The sequence below is a fragment of the Takifugu rubripes genome, chromosome 8, assembly GCF_901000725.2.
Source record: "Takifugu rubripes chromosome 8, fTakRub1.2, whole genome shotgun sequence".
In the NCBI taxonomy this organism is placed as follows: domain Eukaryota; kingdom Metazoa; phylum Chordata; class Actinopteri; order Tetraodontiformes; family Tetraodontidae; genus Takifugu; species Takifugu rubripes.
The window spans coordinates 8,816,031-8,836,552 of NC_042292.1; the positions used below are offsets into that span (position 1 = coordinate 8,816,031).

Sequence of the window (20,522 nt, forward strand, 5' to 3'; positions counted from 1 at the left end):
ATAGCCTTTGTTTTCATAGATAGCATTTTTTTTAATCATTTTCTTGCATGAAATACAACAATATATCATTTAAAATACAGCAACTTCTGTGATGGGAGTTTATCCAGAACACTTATTTAATTCTAAATTTACAGATTCACGTTCAGTCGGAGCAAAATCAACATGAATTGTCAACAGCACAATGTTGGAACACGGCAACCACAGAAGAGGAACATTTGGCTTCATCCTGCCATTAACTTGAGCTATGAGACAGTTTAAAGGAAAATCTATACGTTAATGACATCACTGTTGCAGAGATGAGCACACCGCCAGGAGTCGGGGTTGGAGGGGGGGGTCAGGTCTTCACTGAGGCAGAGCCTTGAGGATGGCGTTGACCTCCTCGGCAACAGCTGTCAGGGCAAACTCAAACTGGTCCTGGAAACCAGAATAAAGAGCTTCAGATGCCTGAAACTGTTCAAATCATCAACAGCAGACAAATATATACATAAAGGCCAGTTCCCAAATAAAAGCTCTTCACGTGGCTCAGATGTAGGGTCAGTCCTGACTCCTGAGGAAATAGGATTCAATCAGCGGGGACGTCTAAGATCCAGTTCCCAAATAAAGACTCTGACGCTGGAGCCAGGACACAGTAGCTCAGTGGAGCTGGTGTCATAGCACCAGTTCAGAAGGTTGTGGGATCAAATCCCCCTCAGAACTTTTGACGTCACTGATGTAAAGTGAAAACTTCAACTTTTCAGAGCTGGTGGTGGGTTAAAGTCCCACAATACCAGACTTTCTGAGGCCCGCTTCTAAAGCGCAGGTGACAAAATGGACTTGGATGCTTAGGTGGGTGGGCGGCCTCCGTAGTACGAGGGACTAACACACAGCTCCTCCAGGACACCATGTCAGGGCAGAGCTCTGGTTCAGTTCCACCCAGTTCCCAGCATCACCAGACCCGGACCTGACCTGATCTGGTGATCCCTGGACCAGGGGCCAACATTATTCCTTGCCCATGAGGGGGACCAGGGGCTGGCATCACCAGACCAGGTGCAAACCACCTCAGATCCCTGGTCACAGACATGCCAGAAAAAACACCATTTTCCTCTCCGAGGCAGGAGCAGCACCCCCCCCCGGATACCAACCTTGGTGCGAACCATCCCAGGCCTCTGGTCACGGACATGCTCCAGTGTGGCAGCAATGTCGATCTCCTTCACCCCTACAAGACAGACAGCATGTTGGACTCTGCAAACCCTTCAGGAGACACAGTCACATGATCAGAGGCTGATAGCTCACCTTTAGCCATGCGATTGAGGACCATGTCAATGAGGATGTAAGTCCCAGTCCGGCCTGTACCATCACTATGGAAACAGACTAAATTTGACACTTGAAGACGCAACACTGCAGCAAAGTGAATCAGATGAAAGGGCAAAAGAAAGATCCACCTTCTGCCACCAGGCTGCTGCTCCAGAGAGAACTCACTTTGGAATCAAAGGTTACATTAGCATTTAGCATCAGGACATACCTGCAGTGGACAATGATGGGACAGGACCGTCCTCGGTAACACTTATTCACCTTCCTGAAAAAAAACACACCATTTTCATGACTGTGTTTAATCTTGTGAAGGGTGTGTGTGTGTGTGTGTGTGTATGTGGGGGAGGGGCTCTGCGATGGACCTCTTGCTGCAGCCACATCAGTCCGTGATCATTTTTGTGACTATGCAACTGGACCCAGATTACTAGCTGCAAACCACAAGAATGACACTGAAAGATGTGTTTAAATTTTATGCGCTGACCTCCATCGCTCTGGGTGGGGGGGAAGGGGGGGGGGGCAGAGGGAGAGAAATAGTCCCATGTCTTCAGAAGCAAGTGATCATCAACTGATTATAAGTGGACTAAATTCCTACATTGATTTACTTTATTTGAAGTTGAGCTTCATCGTTTACATCAGCTCACAAGTTGTGGTTCAAACTCTTGAATTAAACCAAACATAATTAACTAAAAGTGATGAAAGAGCCGACACGCAGTTGTTTGTGCAACAGATTTGCAAGTGTGTTGCTTTTGTGCAAACGGAGGGCGGCGCAGTACCGGCGGAAGTCCAGCAGGGGGCGCGTGGAGGTGGGGATTCCCTGAGCCGGCCAGCTGAGGAAGTGGAACTGCGTGAGCGTGCGGGTCTCCTGCGTCTGCACGTTCTTCAGGTAGAAGCTCCGCACCAGGAAGTCGTTGCACCAGATGTGCTCAGAGACCAAGTTCACCTGGACGCAAAGCAAAACGTGCGAGGTTAAAAATGAGTCCGAATCCCGCAGGGAGCCGGATCTCACCTCGTAGATGTGGTAGAGGGAGGAGCCTTCGTCCGGCCAGTAGCGGTCACACTGTTTCTCTCCATCCTCCACCAGGGCGGTCATCATCACGATCACAGTGCAGCCGTTCTCCCAAACCATCTGCAGCGCAGGCCACACGTTATTTCCCTGAATTTCAACTATACCGCTTTGACTCAAACCCTCTTTTACTCAGATCAAAGAGGATTTCCCGCAGCTCTGAACTTGATCAAACATACTCCCAGACGGTTTTTTTTGGATTCGTCAACGCAATTGTTTCGTTTTCTGTCGCTGACCTGCCAGAAGTCGGAGATGGTGTGCGACAGCGGGCCCTGTGTGGCGATGTAGGCCGGCATCCGGGGGTCGTGCTCGATCTAAAAGGGGAGCGAACAGTGACGCGGAGTCAGAGGTCAACCCAGAGTTGACCCAGCTGTGATCATTATTTTATGAAACTGATGTTGACACCACAGATAACTTCAGAGACCAACGGAGAAAGTCGGGGTGCAGCTTACGATGGTACTGGCGTTGATGTAGTCAGAGCGTGAGGGGTTGATCTCTGCCTTCAGCTTTACTCTCGAGTGGTCATCTGAAAAAAAAATAAAACGTTCCGGCATTTGACGTTTATTTCAATCAGATTGAGACATTTGGACGTCCAGGCTGCAGACACTCACAGGGCACCGAGTCGGGGCACCGGTTCTTCTTGGCGTTGGCGTCACTCTGGGCCACAGAGACGGCGCTGGGCTCGGCCTGGTAGGAGCACAGAGCCTCCCACTCCTTCATCAGACGATTTTTGTTCCTCAGGTGGTCCTCCATGTAGGCCTGGGGGCGCCGCAGCGACACCATATTAACGTCACGACGCCGCACAACGGTCACATGAAGACAGCGGGTACTGACCAGGATCATGTGACCGGTGGAGATGTCCATGTTTGCCTGTGCGGGCTCCTCGCACCAGGACGGCGTGCTGCTGTGAGAGCTCGGACTGGGCTGGGCTCCGTCACTGAACTGGGACGACACGCTGCTCACCCTGGAGTCCACGCCTCCTCCGACCGAAGCTCCTCCTCCTGCCGCTCCACTGACGCCAGCTCCACCACCTCCTCTTCCGCTGGCTCCTCCCACGGCGCCGAGGGCAGCAGCTTCCAGGCGCCCGAAGGCACCTTTGGAAGCCATGTGCTGGCGACACAGGTCCTGGTGAGCCAGTTATACAAATTTCACTGCTTCATCTCACTGTTTACTTTGATCTCTTGCTCCCACGGCTGGAAAGGTTGACATCCGCTCCTTCCTGCTTGTGCCCCTCACCTGGTACTCCTGGTGGCTGAAGCTTCCTGCCTCTGGTCCCAGACCCAGCTTCTTCGCTGCCAGCCGGTGGGCATAGTGACGCAAGCAGGCGATGGTCATGCCCGCCACCAGGACGCTGCCCAGACACGCCATGAGCACCAGCGTGGTGAAGGCCCAGCGGGAAGGAGGCTGGACTCTCGTTGCTAGGGGCAACGCTTTTCCATTGCCACCCTGAGGAGGAAAAGACATCAAATCAAATGCAAGCAGTGTGTTTAATCTCCTCACCTGTATAAATTAAGCAGCGTTTGAATAATTTACAGTGTTTGTCTTTTGTGATGCGTTCAAACCCTCCGTTCTTTCTTCTCCCTGGAACGCATCGTCCTTGCTGACCTTTCAGACCTCATCTTTCCTCTCTGTGAGCCTCAGGAATGTGAGGTGCTCTGTGCTCTGTGCATGAGAGAGTGTGTGTGTGTGTGTGTGTGTGTGTGTGTGTTATATGGGGGGTGGGGCTGACTTCACCTGCTTTTCTGAGCCCAGCAAAATTGAATGTGTGTCAGACGTTTATCACCATTTCTCTTGCAGGTAAAGAAGAGGTTTTTGTTCATCATATATGAATATATAATTCCTCTTTAATCCCAACGGTGGGTTGCTCTCCAGGTGCAAACATTCTCCAGAGCTGATGTGTTTTCTTGCTGATCACAGATAAATGACTCCATTAATAACGTGGGAAACGGCTAACATACCGTATATGTGTCAACGTTTCCCTCGTAACACCTGATTAGTATTTCAAGAAAACTGTAAATCACCTGTACAAACGCAAACGTCTACTTCATTCTTCCTTTTTGTGATATCTTTATATATTTTTCAAGAACTTCAAGTGTTCAAAGTGCAGATTATATCACGCAACACAAATCAGACGACATAAACGAAGGTATTAAAACACTTTCATCTCTTAAACTCACCAAACACTCGCTTCGTTTGTTTCGCCGTGTTTCTAAATGGACACAGTTGTAAAGTACGACGGAAGCGAAACACACTGGACTTCCGGTTGCGAACCAATAATTATATAAGTTTCCTTTCGTCTGTTTACACACTTAACGGACGAACATTCCCTTAAAGCTTTGGATTTTATTTAATTTTTTGTATAATCAGGGGTATGATAATGTTTTATATTATGTTATATGGAGAGAAGAGAGAGAGAAATTCTCTGACGCATAAGAGCAGGTGCTGTGTTGTATCAGAAACTGTTCTTCTGGAAAATGACTTGACAGATGTGTCATTAAGCTTTGACACACACACACACACACACACACACACACACACACACACACACACACAAACCTCTCCAACCCCACTCTGCAGCACTTTTAGTCCTGTCTTCGATTCCAGAATGTTCTTTTCTGCAACTGCACAGAGACATTAAAAATAAAGAGAGGATTTTAGCTGCATAACATATTTATGCATTTCCAGAAGAAAGAAACCTGACGTATTTAAAAAGCTGCACGGCTGCACTTTACCAGCTTTCTCTGCAACATCTGCAGACGTCAGGTTCTTGGAGTTGGGCCTGATCCGGAACGTGACTGCTGGTCCGACAACGCTGCCGGCAAAACACACAGCAGACACACCATCACTTCCTCGAACACTGCACGTTTGGTAATGGCATCACGTCTCATGATTGGATAGCTGTTGGTCATAGGTTGAAAAACCAGCACCCATTCATGCAGGAAACCGAGGAATCAGAAGGTGTCATGGCCGCCGTCTCCATCATACCTGATGTTAATGAAAGAGCCAGCGGAAAAGCCCATCCTGTCTGACAGATGCTCCAACAGGCGCCCCCCCACCATTCAAACTGAGGGGGCTGTTGTCACATACACACACACATACAGACACACACTCCAAAGCTCACATTGCTTAACTCAACTCTAATATAGTTAATGCAGGCTGTTGCAATGAATAAATGAATATAAATTTTAAAAAAGAACACTATCATCCATCCATTCATCCATCATCCAACCATCCAGTCTGAACCAGGAGAAGCTTTACCTCTGGTTCGTGATCACGTAGCCAAACTTTTCCACCTTGGCCTCTGGTTCTTTCTTTCTCGCCTCTTCCCGGTTTGAGTCTTTCTGCATCTCTTCTGACTTGAGGGACTTGATGCTGGAGGGTGGAACTGCAGCTGCAGCCATTTTGTGTGTTGACCCCTCTGAGATCTGACAGGTGAAAAAGAAATATATTGATTGGGGGAAAAGTGCTTTCTTTCAAACAATCAATGTGTTTCACTGCATCTTTAGAATCTATTCTCCTTCTGTTATTTTTTCCCACTGTTCTGTGTTTATAAGCAGTTTAAGTTGACGCCGTAACAGATGTGATTTGGACTTCACCTTTTCCCCTGTGGCAGCCTTGTTTCCATATGTTTGATGTTTGGACGCTGTCAGACCTTTGGACTGTTTGTAGCCGTAGGGGCCTTCCAGCTGCAGCTGCTTCGGAGTGGCCAGCGGCTTGTTTTCCTGCTCAGGAGACGAATCCTTCGCATCCAGGTCCAAGTGGTCGAGCAGCAGCGCCAGTCTCCGCAGAGAGCGATCTGGAAGAGACCATCAGGAGAGTGAAGAGTTCAGATGTGAAACCGCTCACAGACAAAGTTCTGTCAATGCAAGCACTTTAATTTAGAAACCAATCTTCTGTAGCAATAATCCAAAACTGGAGTCAGTAAATTCATCTTTAAGAAACTGAGTTCATCCTCTCACCATCCAGTCCTGACAGGGTTCCGTACTCCTCCTGCATCTTATTCTTCTCCGCCTGCTGCTGCTGCTGCTGCTGCTGCTGCTGACGGAGCTGAGTCATCTGGGAAACGTAGTCTTCCCCATAGTCCAGTGGGAAGTCCAGGTTGTGAAAGAAAGAGGAGGAAGATGAGGATGAGGGAAAACCTGTCCTTCCTCTGTTGCGAGAGAGGGTCTGCACAGGAGAGGAGGAGGATGAGGAGGAAGATGGGGCAGAGAGGTAAAAGGACACCAGGTCTTGGAGGAGCTGCTTGTCCCTGTCCCGGGAATTCCCTCCTGATCGGGAGCGAGAGGAAGGGGCGTGCAGATCATCCAGAGAGTTGATCGAGCGTTCTTCTTCATCCTGGAAGCCAAACTGCTGCTGCAACACCACATGCAACACAGAGAACAGCCGCTAGGGGGCAGAAGGCAGTTTCACACCGTACAGCGTGTTTTCAGCTGAGATCTTTTTTTTACACTCACACGCTCCACAAACTACACAACAATTACAACACATCAAAACATCAAAAATAATAAAATGATGCTTTATAAATATTCTATATGTAATATTCTTCTTCTTTTCTTATTTGAAATCCGTGAGACATCAGATACATCAGACATAATCACAAACCTTCAACCCATGTTTGATTCGTTAAGGCCTCAGTCTTACTGACTTTCAGAAAAAGCTACTTTTCTAGAATTATTCCTTTTTAGGTTGTGGGCATAAATAAATAATATTCAGGCAGAAATAAAAGAAATGACTGAATCGTCTGTTTTAAAGTGCCTTGGTCCCACCTGGCGGTAGGTGTACGGATCGAGCAGGGGCGTCTGCATGCGGACAGAGGACTGGGAGGGGTCAAGGATCATGTAGTCCACATACTGCTGCATCACATCAGGATCAGCGATGTTCTCCACCAAACGAACTCTCTGCTGACTTGGCTCCAGTTGTCTGAAATGAGAGTTTGGATTAGTTCCAGCACACGTTTGTGTTGGTCTTGAACTGTGGCTGTGCTGCGAATCCTCTAACCTATTAGTCATTTTTTCATGAGGTTTGAAAGAGGAGCTGACGGTGGGAATGTGGCTCAGCTCCCGTCCGATGATATCCTGGGTGAGGTCGTCCCTCCAGGTCAGACCTGCAGGGCCACAGAGGCGTCAAACTCCTCCCTGTTAAAATCCTCTTCCCCGGGGAAGATTCTGGGGCAAAAACTCACCCTGCACCATCAGGTCCTTGAGAACTTCCTGAAGTTTGTGCAAGGTTTGCACAGACACCTGATACTGGACAGGCTGCTGGTGAGCAGCCTGACATTCTCCGAACAGACCGTCTGTTCATGATGACAACAAAAGTCAGACAAAATTCAATTACTGCACTCAGGGGACACTGAAATGAAACCGAATGGGTCTTAAGCTCTGATTTCTACACTTGAGTGATCACATCCCATATAGGACTGTTTTTTATGAGGCGCCTGCTTGGTTCCACCCCTGCTCCTGGCAGCAGGAGCTCCAGCAGCATTCACGGTTGAAAATTCTTCTTATTTCCATGTTTTTTCCATCTCTTTTATGTGACACGTCACAGTTGAGATCATCATGAAAGGGAGTCTTCAAGATATATGGTAAACTGCTGTATTGTTAAACTCTGAGCATGTAGTTTTGGTAATGGGAGAATTTTATGAATTCAGCCAGAGGTCGTGTTGCAGGAATTCCCAGATGCACGTGCAAAAAATTTAAAAATGCTCATGAAATCAGCGTGAAAAACAGCGTAACTGTGTCTCCCGCTCCTTCATTTGTGTCATTGCGACAGCAAAAACGAGGAGAGTTCTGCGTGAGCAGTGACGCAGCAAAAGTATGAAACTACAAGAGACAAAATTATGAAAGTGCAATGAATGATTGATTAGGATGGCTCGGTTTAGGGAAGTGAGCACATTTTGGCTAGTCCAAACAACTTCAAAGGATTGACGGAGGAGTAATATGTGGTTTCAAGGTTTAGGTTTGGGTTTCCTGAGCATTAGATGGTTAGATGTGATGGCTGGGTTAGAGTAGAGAGCTGGGTAATGTATTATATCCATGAAAGTCCTCACAGAGACAGTAATACAAGAATGCGTATGTGTGTGTGCGTGCGCGGTGTGGTGAGTCATCGTCGGCATTTCTTATCAAACACACATACGAGGGAGACACACGGTCGTCAGGCAAGTGATGTCACGGTTGTCATAGAGACGGCAGGACTGGTTTGGATTGGCCCTCAGCCGCTGACGGAGGGAGCGCTTGTTTACGCTTCCCTCTGTCTCTTTGTTTCTTTCACTTTTCTCTGGCTGTTGCTTATCCGTCTTTCTGCTCTGCTCATCAAGAAATCATCACACGCACAGACGGACGGGCGTCGATGAAACAGTCGCAGACATCAAATTGAAATTTTCTTCAGGTTTATGCATCCAAGATGTTCTAATGTGCACAAAGCGAGAGGAATTGAAGGCTCATTTTATGGAGAATCTTTGATATCTCTCATTAAAAAGGTTTTATGCATAAAAAAGAAACAGATATGTTCCATTTTTAAAATGAAGAGTGGGATATTCTATGAAAAATCTGGATTGCCCACATTAGAATGGAATCTAGAATATTTCTTACCAGATTTTATGAACATAAATAAACGTATAAATAAAGACCTGCGGCTGTTCCATCACTGAATTAAAATGCACATGAAGCTTTTGCATTTCATCTATTTGTGGTCCCAGCAGTTCAGATTAAAGATATTTATATTTTGTTAGGCAGCCTGGATTTATCAGTTTCAAATGAAATCAAACAAGCTGAGATCAAAAGCAACACAAAAACGACACCTCTGACTGACTGGAAGTTCCTAAAAATGTTTCCATCTCTGGAGTCAGGGAACAAAACCTCCAGGAGGCAGACGCAGAAACACAGCACCATCAATAATTCAACTGCCTCCGAAGGCCGAGACACAGGTGCACAGTCGCGCATGTGCACGCCGGTGTAATGACAGCCCAATAATGTTGGAGCAGACAGGAAGGAAACAGACGCCTGCTGAGGGATTACAGACGATGACGTTACAGACAGGCGGCGGAGGCTCCTGATGTCAGACAGACAGACAGACAGACAGACAGACAGACAGACAGACAGACAGACAGACAGACAGACAGACAGAGGAGCTTCACAGCTTTAGGAGGCATGCCGCACCAACCCCGGCCTGCAGGGAATACTAACCACCGGCTGATTTACTATTCTCATCATGCTGTGTTCAGGAAGCTGCAAAAAGTAACTTCCCACGGGGGCTGAGGGCGTCGGAGTTAAACCAAATTTGTCATGTCTTCAATTAAAAGCCGCTCATGGCCAAACTGGGAGGGCGTGTCCTGCTGGTGGCCATCCCAGCGGACTTTGGACCGGTCACATGTCCAACATCCTCCATAAAAATAACAAATAAAAAAGAGACATGATGAGATGTCTGCATCTACAGAGCATCCATATTATAGCCAACCACCAGGGGGACGGTGAGCAGAAAATAGAAAAATAATATAAATATAATCAGTAAAGGAAATAAAATGATTTATTTTTGAACCAAAGTTAGTCAGTTCAGGAGCTGAGTCTCTGTTTTCCAGGCAAGGTTAGATGTGGGAAACCTGGCATCCAGTGGCATTAGCTCTTCATTAGCATTCAGGCCAAAGCACAACTCTTGCAGGTTTAATCAAAGTTCTCGCTATGGGGCAACCAAATGTTATCAACACGCGCCGGACTGAAAATATATCATTCTGTTTGATCCCAGAAATACGGCATGTGAGCGTGAAAGGTTGTCGACAATGAAAGCAGAAGGCAAACGACTGGTGAAGGACTGACCATTGCTGCACAGCTGATCGCTCCGGCACAGATTCTTCTCAAACAAACAACCTGAAAAGACACAGAGAAATTAAACCCAATCACCCCCTTGGAGCATTTATGACAAAACAGCCAATTAATACCAGACATTCCAACTTTAAAGGCATGAAAAGATTAAAGAAATCCCTCTTGCAGCCAAAGTCAATAAAGCCTCCAACGGTTTTTCATTTTTTGGAAGATGTTCTGCTCTGTGCAGCTCCGTGCCTCTTCTCCCATCGGGGCACGAGACGAGCCAGAACTCTCGCTGACTTGATTAGCATCACTCCTTCCTCAGATAAATAAATGGAAAACGAGTGGAGGTTATTAAGATGTTTCTGTTGCACTGGCAGCAGAGGAAAGTAAATAAAAGGGATCAAATCATCTATGATGACCTTTTATTTGTCAGTAACAATTACTGACTTAAATATATGGCCCGATGTAATCTCATACATTAAGGCAAAGAACTCTAGCGCCACTCTGGGTGTCAATCTGTTGCCATGTTTAAAGTGCATGTTTGTGTGTGTGTGCACGTGTGTGTGTGTGTGAGTGTTTTGTGTGATGCAGCTGACCTTTTCCCAGGTCCTAATCTGTTGCGAGGCAGCAGGTGGTGGGTGTGTGAGCTTGCTTTTCATTTACCACTTATATAAGGCTGAGTGTTCGTCCTGTGTTCTGACCAGTGAAACCTGCTCATCAACAACGCTCTTCATCATCTGGACGCTGCGAAAATAATCTCCCCTCCGGTCGAGTCTGGACACGGAAAGTTGGATTTCTCATACACGCACAGAATGTGAGACAAAGGGGATCGATAATTCAGTGATCTGGTGCTCTCGGCCTCCTGTCGAAGGAGGTGGTTCTCCCCTCCGAGTTTGTTCTTCCTTCCATCAGAAATCTAAAAGCAGTGAGACAGGTGAACCTAGAGGCGACGGCACAAACGGGTCAGACGGGGAGCATCCATTAAACAGAAACCAGAGATGCTGCTAAACATAGATGCAAGAGATTCTCCCTCCCTCCCTCCCTTCGTCCCTCCGTCCCTCCATCCCTCCATCCCTCCATCCCTCCATCCATCCACCCCTCCATCCATCCATCCATCCCTCCCTCCCTCCGTCCCTCCGTCCCTCCGTCCCTCCGTCCCTCCATTCCTCCCTCCGTCCCTCCCTCCCTCCATTCCTCCCTCCATCCCTCCATCCCTCCATTCATTTGTTCCTTCTGACTAATCTCCAGTCTCTCCTCCACCCACACATTAATTTCCCCCTGTCTGTCCTTTTCTCTTTTCCTCCAACTGCAAGGTTCCACAAGATGGTGTCCAGATCCTGTCGCCTGTCTGATCAGGTCAAATCATGCCATACCTGTTCCTGAGCAACCACAGGGAGAAGGAGACTGACTGGAGACCAAAGAATGTTTAGACCACAATTAAAACAATATTTATTATCAGCTAAAATTTAGAAAACTCACCACAATCTTTATATTGTCTTTTAATGTCTAAGGCTCATTTAACACAGAGAAATCAATGCAGTGATGGTCAAACTACTCTTTTTTTTAAACAAAAATTGGAACTGTGCTGAAGAAAATGTCAGCCTTTTGTTTCCCTTACATCACTGTTGTTTCCACACAATCTGAGCACTTTTATTGATCCTCTTTTCCGGTGGACGACTCCAGACCTCATTTTATGAGAACATCAACACACCAGGAGATACTTTAACAGACAGCAGCAGCATCGTCTGCACAGAAGACCCAAAACATACCCCGGTGGGGTAAAACTGGCTGCCAGTGTCCGTCCCCTCAACCCAGAACTGCTGAACAGTTCCATCAGACTGGTTAAATCTTTCCTTCGGGGGAGATTTAAAAGTGTATTTGCAGCAATAAATGAGTCAGCGAGTGGGAGATCTTTGCAGGGAAGTTGATTTAGCATCAGTGTTTAAGTCAGGAAGCCATAGAAACCAGCCGGGCAATGAGCTCCATTATTCAGTTTAGCCAGCAAAGCGGAGCCAGCAAAGTTCTTAACACGGTTCTGATTGCAAATTACCGGATAAAAGCTTCTTGTCTTTTTCATCTCGTGAGCTCTATTTTTAAAATAATTGAAACAGCACGTTGTTTTACACCGATTTCCCCAGCCGTTGATGGATAAAAGCTTTCAAACTGGTCCCTTTGGTGAAGGAGCCACATTGCAGGAAGACGTCTTGCTTTAATAAGGAACATTTCTGCTGAGTAACCATCCTATCAGAGATCCGATCCAGCCTCCCATCATCATCACCGCCATCACGGGCTCCATCTCTCGCCTTCTACCCTCCATTAACCGTCTGTCACATTGAATCTGGAGTCATTTTCGTAATGGTACTGCTGGCATTTGCTGCGCGAGCCTGTCCTCAGCTCCAGCGATGAGTAAGGTGGGATGAGTCAGCGGCGACAGGCTGGATGACCCTGAGCAACAGCACAGGCAGCTGGACCACAACCCTCCGCAGATTCCATAAACCTTTAGGCTTTGTCAGACACAGAACGCCTTAAACAGGCCGACTGGGAGCCAAAACAGGAAAAATGTCACTGAAAAAAGCCGTTCCACAGCTCTAATCTCCACCGGATTTACTGATGTGTTTGACAGTCAACTTTGGGTTTTCTGATGATGATTATTACTATTACTGAGCACTGAAGACATACAGAAGCTCATAAAATAAGAGAATGTTGTGATCGTCACTATCTTTGAATCATTCTGCGGAATAACTCAAGGACCGATATGAGAGCAGTGAGAAATATAAAGACGGTGGAAGGATTCCCTTTGGGATCTCAAACAGCTCCTGTTTTCACCATAAATCCCTTTGCTAAAGATATTTACTAATGAAAGGTCAGACAGGTTCCATCCACATGCTGCAGCCGCTCTCCGTGGTGCTGAAACACTCCAACAACAGGAAGCCATAGTAACCACGAGCAGACGGAGCTCTGGAGTCAGTCATGACTCATAGCTGGGAGGAAAACATTTGATAATACTGCCATCATGCTCAGGTCGGGATTCACAGCTGATTCTCTCTTTTATGGCGCAGCTTTCTGGACTTTCCCTCTCTTGTAATCTAGACCAATGGCCCCATTCTGGGCCTGGACTTGTCAACGCCTCAGAGGATTATGGCTAACAGAGCGTGGAGACGGTTGATCAGCTTTATTACTACACGTATGGCACTGACGGCTGCAGGAAATACTGCCAACAGGCAGCCAAACAGAGATGCGAGCGGCAGTCATTGTGATTTGAGCATAAAAGCTTGGCTCAGATTGGATTTGCTCCCCCTTCTTAATAATTCCTTCACAACAAACACTCACACACCGTGAACAGTATTGGCTCAATGATTTGAAAACAAATCAGCTGCTGGCTCAAAAACGTGATCCGCAAAAGACACAAATTCAACTTTAAGAAGGATTTCATATTCCTGCCTGGGGAGGAGAACGTGGGATAACAGGCGCATCCTGAAGAAATATAAATGAACCTCTCCAAAAGGAACCACAACAAAAGCACAAACCACCAACCCGTCTCGGTTTCCACCTCATGCTCCTCTCAGGCTGAACCATTGCAGCAAATAAACATGTATCGTATTTCTTATTCTAACACAATACTGGTGGAATAAAACACACCTCAGCCAAATGTTTCCCTGCTTTAATTCAACCGGAAGCTGACAAAGCGCTCACCAGCAACCCTGACACCTAATTTACACTAAAGAAGCAAAATCCCTGAAAATCTTACAAGATAATAGTTATAAAGTGTAAAAAGTGCCATCCAGCCATCTCAAAGTAGCTGCTGAGCGCAGCACGAGCACTTCAGGAAACCGCCAGCGGGGACTTAATCGGGGAAGTCGTGATTTACGCACCGAGCTGCGCCTGGATGCAGCCACTTCATTAAAACCAACTGCACCCGTCTCTGTCAGTCTTACCGTGTCGGGCGGTCTCGCAGAGCGGGCAGGAGGCAGTGAAGAGGAGGAGGAGGCGGCCCAGAGCCGCCCAGAGCCGCGGAGACAGCATGGTACGTCCAACATCCACCGGAGCGAAGAGGAGGCAGGAGGGCGGCCGCTGCTGCTGCGCGTCTAACAGCTCTCCATCTCGGAGGAGAGGCGGCTCCAACTGCTGCTCCCTAACAGGAGCGACGAGAGGAAACCTGCCAGAGAGGCAGAGAGAGAGGAGCGAGCGCCAGTCGGCTTCAAAGCCACCACAAGAGGGCGCCTCTGTCAGCAGAGGCCCCGTTTTAAACGTATTTTCTTTACCGGTTTTCTAATTCTGATTTTTTTTAAAAGTCAGATTCTGCGCCAACCTGGAGACATCTATAAAGGCACGTTTTATGATCAAATCCAGTTAAAGGAATAGAGATTATCTCTACATTAAAAAAAACCAGCATTCTAAACAAACAATAATCTTGTGTTCTTTAAAAGGAATAATACTTGCTGTCGAGAATACATCAACTTTGAATCATTTAGTCTAGTTCTGAAAAATAAGGAGCATCAATTAATATCCATAGCAAGCATGAGCCTGACGGGTATGAAATAACCACTGTCACGAGAAGGGACAACTGAGGAAAGAATTGATTGGTTTATTTATTTTGTAGAATTCAACTTTCATTAGAACAATACAGATGACTTCATTTTTTTTCTCTGGTTACAAAACTGCAGCACTGATCATCCAGCAGAGTTATCATTTAAAATTTTAAACAAACGAGGCCATTTCCATTAATTGACGACTGGATATGAAGCATCAAAGGAAAACAACAGCCTGGGCCGGTTTGTCCTCGCTGCATTAGTCCACGACCAGCAAGCTCCTCACGGTGGGGAACAACTCAAAGAAACCCTGGAGGAAAACACAGGAAATGGGAGGAAATGTCTTTAAAAAAAACAAAAAACAGTAAAAGCAAAGGCTGAAGAATCTGGAGAAATTTACAATGCTTCAAAGATTGAGTGATTTAAGAATAGCTCAAATACTAGACTAGAGATTCTCCATCGTTCTCCAACACATACACACACACTTCAGCTAATTTATAAATTAAGGAAATTTGAGATGAATGACCCTGTTAGTAGAGCTAACAAATAGTTTAGTGCTGTTTTATCAATTTTTCCATCATCAGTGTTTCAAAATAAATACTAAACGTCAGCCTGCCCTGAAACACGCGACACGAGAGTGTGTTTGCCTCTAACACACATCAAACACACCTTGAAAAGCGTGATGCTCTGCAACACGCTGGAGGTGCAGCACATCTCTCTGATTGAATGCATGGAGAGCTGCGGCGCTCCGATATCCAGCACAGGGATGCCGAGGCGGGAGGCCAGGATGGGCCCGATGGTGGTCCCACAGGGGCTGTCGTTACGGACCATTACATCCTGCAGGAGGAAGGATCAAACTGTGAGCAAACCTTCAACAATTTCATCTTTTTTCCTTCATTTAGATGTGTATTTTTCTTTAATCCTTTCTTCAAACAGCTTCATGCTTGAATTATTGGGTTGTGTGCTTGTTTTTTTTTCCTGTTTCCATGATAATGTTCCTTTTTACATCGGTTGTTGAAAACTTTGAGAGTTTCGTTTAGATACACAAGTGAAAATACTAAAGATTAAGTGAAAAATTGGAAAAAAAAGTTAAACGAAGTCAGAGTTAATTTTACCAAAGTCCTTGGGTCACTGCACACACGTTTCAGCATCACACAGCATCAGAAATCCAGCGTGTTGGCAGAGGTTATGTCATTTACAACCTGACATGCACAAACAGGCACACTGTACCTGCAGAGGCACCCCAACTCTGCTTCCAATCTCTCTGACGACAGAAGCCGTGACAGCCGTGGTGGCGTAGCGCTGGTTGCTGTTAAACTTGATCACTGGACCCTGGGGAGAAAAGCATATTTCGAAATGCCATTAATATCATCATCATGTAGCTTTTGATCCTAGAAAAGATGGTATTTTACAGAAAATCATCTCACCTTGTGGAAAGCTGGTCGATGGTTCTCCTCATGTTTCTCCCTGACAAGAAAATTATAAACCAGATTCTTCTCAAGTCGAAAGAGCAACAATGAGAATGCTGGTGTTTGTTGTGGTTAACGCGTGAATGCCGATACTGACTGGTAGTTAGGATGCACGGCGTGCGCCATGTCGGCGCTGATCATGAAGGAGCGTGGGGCAGCCTGCTGGAAGGCTGTGATGTTGGTGGTGGAGGAGGCCAGGCGGCCCAGGATGAGCTCAGTCAGGTTGGATTGGGCTCCCTGAGCGCTCTCTGACCCCACCTACAGGCCACACAGCAGAATTACCGGCTCTGCTGTGATTTTCTATACATTATTGTCAATAACCTTGTTTTTATTATTCAGCAATAATGATCTTTTCTTGTGTTTAGAATCATTTTTAGACATTCAGTTTAAATGTTATAATGTTTCTTTTAAAGAGCGCAAATAAGTGAATTAAAAAAAAACCAACAAACCTCACCTCTTCATTATCAAACAGAGTGATCATTCGGATGTTGGGATCGTGAGCCAAAGACTCTCCTGCGCAGGACTGCACCAGCCCCTGACACAAGTCACACACAGGAATGTTCAGGCGAGAACAATATTGCCTTTGAAAAATTGCAAATATTTGACTGGTGTTTGTGTTATCAGGGAAGCGATGAAAGGCAATATGTGACAAAAATATTGTTTCATTATCAAATTCTAGTGTGGCATCTCTACCTGCAGGGCGCAAAAGCAGCTGTGGAGGTTGTCAAGACGAGGAGAGAAAATGAACTCTTCATACACACCTCCCAGTGCCTGAGGGGGCAAAACAGAGTCTTGGGACAATAACATCAACCTGATAGCTCGTAATCAAGAAAGATTGCACAAGCTTTATCAACATCATTTGCAGTTGTTGCTTTGTGTGATGAGACTCTAATCCTTCAGGTAGTAAAACTGGGTTATCAGCGGAGGCAGAACATCATCGGTTTATCTGCACACTCACCGCCGGCTGAGTGTCAGTCAGACAGAGCTCAAAGTCCAGCAGAGCTTCAGGCTCCACACCCAGCTCTGCACACAGCACCTTGACCAGAGCGGGGTGATGTTTCTCTGCCTGCAGGGGGAAGACAGAGCAACACACCCTCAAGTCACGACTGTCACCTTTAATGGATTTGATAAAGTGTTCATTGAAAAACCAAAAACATGAGATAACAAAAGGAGGCAAGGCTGGCTCCCGGGAGGAGGAAGTCCTCAGTGGAGCACAGACCTCGTTTCCTCCAGTTCATCACCCAGATACTACCAACGATTGTTATCCTTTATTCACTCCCTTTTTTCTCTCCACATTTTAATCCACATCTCAGCTAATCAGTGATTGTTTATGTTATTAAATAAAGCAGCATCTATAAACGATGACAAAATAACTACAGTCACAGGCGAGAACAGGTCATGCCCCCTTACCTCACACTTTTCTAACTCTGAGCTGTGCTTAGCTCCATATTCTCTTACTTTATTCCTTCATTTCTCTTCAATAAGAACACTCATTTCAAAGTAATAGAAAACCACAGCTCTTGATTTTTATGGCTAACATCTTTTAAAATTCAAGACAAAAAAGGTGGTTTTCTATTTAAACTAATTGCAGCAATAAATTGACTGTCAGGAGAGCGGGCACAATACTGTCGTAGTTGCACTGGAAGCATCTCCGGATGATGCAGAGCCCGTCTCCAGCTCCTCCTGAACGGCAGTGGCGATAATGGGCACCCTGGTGGAATACAAATGAGAACACTTACTTTTAGAAACGAAGACAATTTTCTATTTCTGGAGGACTAACACAACAGGCGACTACATTTAATTCCAAGTCTTGCAAATGAACGTTTTATGAGTTTTTTCACTGACAGGTGGTTCTCCTTGTTGGGGCCGAACGAGTCGTTGATGTCTCTCTGCAGGTGGATGGCCAAGTGGGGGATCCTGAGCATTGGCCTGGGAATGTGAACCAGCCGGTGAACAAGCTTGGCGTCACTCTGCCAGCACAAAAAGACAATACAAATTTGGAATAAAGGAGGACATCCCTTTTAAAACACAAAAGCTGCGTTCTAATTTTCTGGGCATATTTATGCAGACTGTAATTAGATTCCTTTCATGCACTCACGACATTTTTAAAAGCTTTGGATTTGGTAGCCTCTGATACAGACACGACCAACTGATGCAGCTACCTTGACCATGACGCGGCCAGCAATGGTCAGATCTCTGTCAAACCAGGTGTTCCAAATCCCACCGCCGTAACACTCAACACCGACCTGGAGGCAGCCCTGCTTCGTCCTCTTAGACCTCGGCTTTACCTGAAATATTCAGACAGTCTGAAATGAACATCTGAGGAACATGTGCCTTTGTTCATGCTGCCACATCCTCAGAAATCCAATCCTCTTTGGCGCTCACCCTCAGGCAGGGGCTGTCCGTATGAGCTCCCACCATGGAGAAGCCATTTCCCGGCTGGTAGCGTCCGCCCACAGCGAAGGCGATGATGCTTGAGAAATTCCTGGTCAGAAAGTACTAAAACCAAGTAGAAAAACAAGTTAAAATATCATGAAATACACACACAAACACCTCATTAAAAAGTCAGCAAACTTTACTTATTTACTATTAATAATCCACCATTTGGAAAATGTGACGGGTACTGAATAAAAAGTGTATGAATCACTTAAATTAAGAAAAGGTTCTGTGTATAAATATTGCCTTATTTCCACTGTTCAGCTTCACTGACCAACCTTGTTGGAGGGCTGAATGTCCCACTGATCCACCTCCTTCAGCTCCAGGAAGCCTGCCTTCAAAAGACGCTGCCTGCATTCTTCAACAACTGAAACGATAAAACAGAACGGCTGACACACGTTTCTCCCCGTGCTTGTAACTGTGAATTTCAACTGTGTGAGGATTGTGCCGTATGAATTGTTTCATTAAAGCACTCAAGAGCTGCACTAATGCAACTAAAATGATTTTGCTGCCTATGAGCAGCACATGATGGATCATGGTGCAAAGGCCAGGGTATTATGAAATAAGCACTTCCTCTTCAGCAGCTGTTTATCTTGAGCTCAAGGTTGTCCGGATTCTTCATGCTGACACTGGCAAATGCGTTTGTTCTGCTTTTGGACAAACTACTGAAGTAACACAAAAGTGGGAAGATCAGAGCAAATTTCGCAGCAGAAAGCCTTTTTCTTTTAAAATTATACCTTTTAAACAGTCAAGATGTTAACAGATGATTGACTCGGGCGGCATCCAAATCTAATGTAGAATAAATAACTGAAAGCTTCGCAAGCAAATTTGCATATTAAAGGAAAATTGGGGGAGAGAGTCTCACATTTTATTTCCACAGAGAACCTTGAAGAATACCAACGTTTCCGCTGTATTCTGATCAAAATTTCATCAATGGCAAACGGAATACAATTTGAATGCAGAATAGTGTAAAAGGGTTTTAATCTCACCGTGATATGGAGAAACTCCTCTGTTGACAAACTGGAGGAATTCTTTGGCTGCTGCCTGCACGGCCTCCTTAGATGTCTTCATGATTACAGACTAGAAGAAAGCAAATAGACATAATAACGCATCTAAAACGCAAACAATTGAAAGGTCCGAGGATGCAAAGTGAGCGATGTGTTCACTGTTCTTAAAATAATTATCAAGAAATATAGTTTGATAGTCAGAACATCCGAGCGCTTGTTTCATATTAAGCGCAAGAGAAGCAACTGTCCGGAAAACCACGCACCGGTAACGAGGTATCTTTTGCTAGCTAAAGTGAAAGAAAAAGTCCAGACGTGTTGCGCTTCTTCGTGCTTCAGCGACCAATTCCAAGAGCAGCCTCGGGGAGGAAGAAACACCTTCAAATGCACCTACAACAATAAACATTTTATCGCACTTACCTGCATTAACTGCACTTTCGAACTCTAAGCTGGGGACAGTCCGATGACAGCAGCAAAAAAAGAAATCCCCGAGTAAGAGAGCGGTCCAGAGCGCCTCTAGTGAACAGGCGACGTTACTACAACACATTTTAATTCTTCAAGATTGTTCAAAAACTTTCGTATTAAAATCTCCATTCGAGGGTCAGTAAAACTATGGCTCAGTCAGGTCTACTAAAATAACTATTTCATGTTCTATGGGAGATCAAAATCAAGGGAAAAGGCATTTTACAATATCATTCACACAAATCACAGTATCAGGATGAACATTTGTACATGTGAAGACAGTTTTTACATTGTTAAAATCACAGTAATACAACAGGAACGTGGGAATTGGCTGATTGTTGAATTGATTCTATGTCCTCTCACTCATCAGCCCTTACTATGACAATCCTCGACACTTTCCTCACACAAGGTTTCATTAAAACAAATGATCTGCCCTAAACCTGTCCAAAAATGTTTTCAGGTTAGAAAAC

The 20,522-nt window shown here is 45.7% G+C and overlaps 2 protein-coding genes across 5 annotated transcripts; both read right to left on the reverse strand.

The window, feature by feature from the left end:
• Positions 1 to 10: 10 nt before the first annotated feature.
• On the reverse strand, positions 11 to 14,323 carry LOC101070434 (receptor-type tyrosine-protein phosphatase-like N). Of its 3 annotated transcripts, XM_029839556.1 has the most exons (21): positions 14,088 to 14,321; positions 10,162 to 10,212; positions 7,536 to 7,646; positions 7,352 to 7,457; positions 7,120 to 7,273; positions 6,313 to 6,706; positions 5,950 to 6,149; positions 5,612 to 5,778; positions 5,086 to 5,165; positions 4,910 to 4,974; positions 3,590 to 3,799; positions 3,188 to 3,478; positions 2,965 to 3,112; positions 2,806 to 2,879; positions 2,590 to 2,667; positions 2,297 to 2,416; positions 2,064 to 2,230; positions 1,502 to 1,555; positions 1,273 to 1,337; positions 1,122 to 1,195; positions 343 to 414 (listed from the first exon to the last, which is right to left on the reverse strand). In XM_029839556.1, the coding sequence occupies exons 1-21, from the start codon at positions 14,173 to 14,175 to the stop codon at positions 343 to 345; spliced, it is 2,769 nt and encodes a 922-aa protein (XP_029695416.1). In that variant the 5' UTR covers positions 14,176 to 14,321. The 3 variants fall into 3 exon arrangements, with proteins under 3 accessions (XP_029695414.1, XP_029695416.1, XP_029695415.1); XM_029839554.1 differs by having other exon boundaries at positions 11 to 414; positions 6,313 to 6,703; positions 7,120 to 7,457; XM_029839555.1 differs by having other exon boundaries at positions 3,188 to 3,463; positions 6,313 to 6,703; positions 7,120 to 7,457; positions 14,088 to 14,323.
• A 393-nt stretch (positions 14,324 to 14,716) lies between these two features.
• dnpep (aspartyl aminopeptidase) lies at positions 14,717 to 20,020 on the reverse strand. Of its 2 annotated transcripts, none has more exons than XM_011606293.2 (15): positions 20,011 to 20,020; positions 19,576 to 19,666; positions 18,865 to 18,953; positions 18,536 to 18,649; positions 18,313 to 18,438; positions 17,996 to 18,120; positions 17,777 to 17,861; positions 17,109 to 17,216; positions 16,844 to 16,921; positions 16,605 to 16,685; positions 16,248 to 16,408; positions 16,109 to 16,148; positions 15,912 to 16,013; positions 15,351 to 15,518; positions 14,717 to 14,991 (listed from the first exon to the last, which is right to left on the reverse strand). In XM_011606293.2, exons 1-15 carry the CDS (start codon positions 20,014 to 20,016, stop codon positions 14,941 to 14,943), a joined length of 1,425 nt encoding a protein of 474 aa, XP_011604595.1. In that variant the 5' UTR covers positions 20,017 to 20,020; the 3' UTR covers positions 14,717 to 14,940. The 2 variants fall into 2 exon arrangements, with proteins under 2 accessions (XP_011604595.1, XP_003966622.1); XM_003966573.3 differs by lacking the exon at positions 20,011 to 20,020 and adding an exon at positions 19,857 to 19,982 and having other exon boundaries at positions 14,941 to 14,991.
• Between the last annotated feature and the right edge of the window lie 502 nt (positions 20,021 to 20,522).

What these genes read in the sequence shown, in the direction of transcription:
- LOC101070434 (XM_029839554.1), bottom strand. Translation starts at nt 14,175, where the DNA reads ATGCTGTCTCCGCGGCTCTGGGCGGCTCTGGGCCGCCTCCTCCTCCTC. An exon ending in CTGCGAGACCGCCCGACACG is followed by an intron (nt 10,213 to 14,087) that starts GTAAGACTGACA and finishes GTGTCTTTTCAG; the next exon opens with GTTGTTTGTTTGAGAAGAAT. An exon ending in CCCATCATTGTCCACTGCAG is followed by an intron (nt 1,338 to 1,501) that starts GTATGTCCTGAT and finishes CTGTTTCCATAG; the next exon opens with TGATGGTACAGGCCGGACTG.
- dnpep (XM_011606293.2), bottom strand. An exon ending in GCTGCTTTTGCGCCCTGCAG is followed by an intron (nt 16,686 to 16,843) that starts GTAGAGATGCCA and finishes GACTTGTGTCAG; the next exon opens with GGGCTGGTGCAGTCCTGCGC. An exon ending in ATCGACCAGCTTTCCACAAG is followed by an intron (nt 16,014 to 16,108) that starts GTGAGATGATTT and finishes TTTTCTCCCCAG; the next exon opens with GGTCCAGTGATCAAGTTTAA.